Source organism: Apium graveolens, chromosome 10 (genome assembly GCF_009905375.1).
Source record: "Apium graveolens cultivar Ventura chromosome 10, ASM990537v1, whole genome shotgun sequence".
In the NCBI taxonomy this organism is placed as follows: Eukaryota; Viridiplantae; Streptophyta; class Magnoliopsida; order Apiales; family Apiaceae; genus Apium; species Apium graveolens.
Window position 1 is genome coordinate 113,514,626 of NC_133656.1, and position 3,857 is coordinate 113,518,482.

General features: G+C 41.6%; 1 protein-coding gene across 1 annotated transcript; it reads right to left on the reverse strand.

The window, feature by feature from the left end:
• Positions 1–1,281, reverse strand: LOC141690868 (uncharacterized). Its single transcript, XM_074495625.1, has 3 exons — positions 1,104–1,281; positions 366–1,004; positions 1–251 (listed from the first exon to the last, which is right to left on the reverse strand). The coding sequence occupies exons 1-3, from the start codon at positions 1,279–1,281 to the stop codon at positions 1–3; spliced, it is 1,068 nt and encodes a 355-aa protein (XP_074351726.1).
• Between the last annotated feature and the right edge of the window lie 2,576 nt (positions 1,282–3,857).

Here is a 3,857-nt window from a genome sequence, read left to right on the forward strand (position 1 = left end):
CTACTTCTGTCCTTGGTAAGTTACCCTAATATTATTTTCTGTATACAACAAAATTTTCTTTTTCTTACAATCAATATTTACCATATGCTGGGACAGCCAATCCATTCCTAAAATTATATCAAATTCTCCTAGCTCAAAGTGTATTAGGTCCACTGTAAAGAAACGCCCACATATTTCTAATTGACACCTAGGGAAAAATTGGCTTACTGGAACTTTATCTTGGTTGGCCACTTCTATAGTCAAGGGTTCATCTAAATATTCCAACATCAAATCTATATTACTTACACATTCTTTAGATATAAAAGACTTAGACGCTCTTGAGTCAAACAAAATTTTAACAGGCACGGAATTTAGAGAAAATGTACCTGCAACTACATCCGAATCCTGAGCATTAGATCTCTTGGTCATCTTGAAGGTTCTGGCTCTTGCTGTGCTGGTTTCCGGTCCTTGAGATTCACTACCTCCTACACTTCCCTGAGTAGCCATCTTGCAGTTTCTGGAAATGTGCCCAACCTTACCACACTTAAAGCAGGTGACTCCGAGGTTCCCTGAGTTACATTCTGACGCATAATGACCCTTTTTATCGTATTTAAAGCACTGAACATCCTTCCTGCATTGACCACTATGCTTTCTACGACATGACTTACATTCCACAATTGGCCTGGTTGACTGAGCTGGGGCAGAGGCAACTGAGGTGACACCAGAACTTGTTTGAGTAAAGCCTTGCCTCATAAATCTCTTTTTCCTATTCCGGCCAAACTTCCTTGAGAACTTCTGAATGGAATCTTCTTGATCCGCCTTTTTTGCACTATTATCAAACTTCCTCTTCTTATCACTCCTCTCCTTGGAGGCCAACTTCCGATCACTTTCAATCACTAGGGTGGCTTGAACTACAGAGGTATACATCTTGAGCTGCAGGGCCACCACTCCACTACGAACTTCAGGATTCAGTCCTTGTTGAAACCTTCTAGCTTTCTGAATCTCGGTATTCACATATCCAGGGGCTAGTCGGGCCAATTCCGTAAACTTGGCCTCATACTCAGCTACACTCTTCTCTCCTTGCTTCAGTTCCAAAATTTCTACTTCCAACTGACTCTGCAAACAATCTGGAAAATACTTCTCTAGGAACAACTTAGTAAATCTGGCCCAAGAGACATGGCCCTCTCCTTCTAGTGCACGCGTACATTCCCACCAAAAATTTGATTCACCCTTGAGAAAATAACTAGCATAATCCGTCTTAGAATCATCACTGACCTGAATGAGGGTGAAGGCTTTATCCATTTCCTTAAGCCAAATTCTAGCGGCAATCGGATCTACCTCACCCTTAAACTCTGGGGGTTTGACTGACTGAAAGGACTTGAAACTAACGGTTTGGTTTGGCTCTTTAGGCTGGGGTTACTCTTGAAGTTGCAATTGTTGTTGGATTTATTGGTGCTATTGTTGTATGAATTGATGCTGTTGTTGCTGCTGTTGCAGGAATTGCTGTTGTTGACGCTGGAATTGTTCTTGCTGCTGAGCCATCTGGTTAGACTCTTGGCGTAACAAATCTAGTAATCCATCCATGGCTGGGGCCCCATCAGAGTTCCTGCTGGAGGAATTGGACGGGATATTCTTCTTGGGAGGCATTCTCCTGAAACACAACAAAAAGGTTTTATATAAAAATTGTGCCCCCGGGTAGCAACATTTTTATACATCAGGAGAATGCTGTCACAATTACATATTCCCTTCCTTGTTTATTTGAGGTCCATCCATGATGCATAACTAAATTTAACAAAACCAACAACAAACACAACAATAACAGTAACAGTAATAACAACAGTGCAATAAAGATAAAACCAACAACAATAGTATAATAGAAAGAACGATAATACAACAACAGTACAAATCCATCCAACAACTACAGTACAATACTCGAAATAAACTGAATACACAACAAAATTGGTTGTCATAGCAGCCTCCGCCTAATACAAGCTATAGCAACATAATATACATACATAAAGAAAACACCTACAGAACTCCTATAAAGTAACTCTGAGCTCTGTATCTCACTACAGCAACTCTGATCTAACCAATGCCACTGCCACCGATAGATCCTAACTCATATACCAACTAGTTCACGAGATCCTGATACTGAACAGCTCTAAACTCGGAGCTAATGAAATGATCAATGGTCCGGGATCTCTCAACAGCAGCCTGGGTCAAGGATCGCACTCTCTCCTGTACATCGGGCGAAGGGGCAGGGATGCCCTGAAAAAGCCCAACCGATATCTGGTCAAGTTGTGCCACTAACCCTGGGCTCTGCTCTCTGATCAAAGACTGGTTCACTGATCGGTGAACATGGTAGGGGATCGGGGAAGATGCACCTGAAGGAACGGATGGAGGGACATGTGGTCTCAAGCTGGAAGAACTGGGACTATACCCTGGAGGGAAATCCCTAACAGCCGACACTGACCTTCGTACCCAACAAGGACGGGCACTAGGTCCTGACACACCTCCTGGTACAACTGGAGGAACGGGTGGGGGAGGCATAGGAGTCTCCTCAACTATGACATCCAAAGTCCTCTCAGAGTCTGAATCATCTGAATCTGACTGGTTCCCCCGAGATGGAGAACTAGAAATCACTATGGGCCACTGTCAACGATATAAATATACAGGGAAGATACAAAAAGTTTAAGGCAAGTATATTAAAATATTAATAGATGTCAGGGTAACGCCTTCGGAACCCTCGACTGACACTTAGGGTTGCTCCTCTAACTGAGTTGCTGACTCACACTTTAGGACACACTTCCTACACCTTCCTGACTCACTCCTTAACCTAAATTACGGACTTGAACCTGTAGCTCTGATACCAACTGTGACGGCCTCAACCCCGGGGTCAGGGGATCGTCACCAAAATATAACAAACTATGAATATAAATTACTAATTAAACTTTATTATAAAACACGACCCCAAACCAGGAGCCGATGCAGGTTCAAGTATTATTAGGTTACAATACAAGAACTAACTTATTCCACAATCCGACACTCTAACTTATTACATCAACTCATCAGACCTCAGGGTCTGATACAACTACCTCAGAGGAGCCGGGACCGGAGGGGGCTGACACTCTACTCTGCCCTGGTCTTCTAGACATCTGCAATAAATAAGTACAAAACAAGCTGCAAGGGTGAGCAATCAATTGCTCAACAGTACCACTATATGAATAACAAGTAAAAAAGCGTATATAAAAACAGTATAGGAACATATATCAGGTATCGTTTATGAAAACAAGTAAAACATGTACAAACTGGATATCAAAACTAGCATGCCCTGAAAAACAATATCATATGTAGTTTGCTGTGTCAAAATACCAGAGTCCAATTTTGGCATGATATTTCCTTTCCAAAACCATTTTTACTAGAAACATAAATCATCTGTCCCGTTACGGGGACCACAAAACCATTTGTTCCATTACGGGAACCACTAAACCAAAATCAGATATATAATTGGACGAATCCTAGGGACAGCTGATCAATCTATCCCACCAATATTTTTTCCGGAACTCAGAGACTAGCTAGGTCTCTGTCATGATGGACTAAGCGGTCTAAATAGGGCGCGTAACCGACTTAGCCTCTTACGCAACCCTGCTGGGCCGTTACGGGCCTCATATGCAACCATCCACTATCTGATCCGTTTTTATCCAGTTTTCAAAATCAATTACACCTATCTCTTTTTAAACAGTTATCTCACAACACACATTATAAAATCTTTCCAATTTAATCATAATCTAGAGATATGCGTTTTCAGAAGTTACTTTTTCTTCAAAACATCAGTTAGTAAAAAATATTTAAATACGGGGAATACGTAACTTAAAATG

What these genes read in the sequence shown, in the direction of transcription:
- LOC141690868 (XM_074495625.1), bottom strand. Translation starts at nt 1,281, where the DNA reads ATGGATAAAGCCTTCACCCTCATTCAGGTCAGTGATGATTCTAAGACG. An exon ending in AGAGAAGTATTTTCCAGATT is followed by an intron (nt 1,005 to 1,103) that starts GTTTGCAGAGTC and finishes TGGCCCGACTAG; the next exon opens with CCCCTGGATATGTGAATACC. An exon ending in GGATTCGGATGTAGTTGCAG is followed by an intron (nt 252 to 365) that starts GTACATTTTCTC and finishes TGGAATATTTAG; the next exon opens with ATGAACCCTTGACTATAGAA.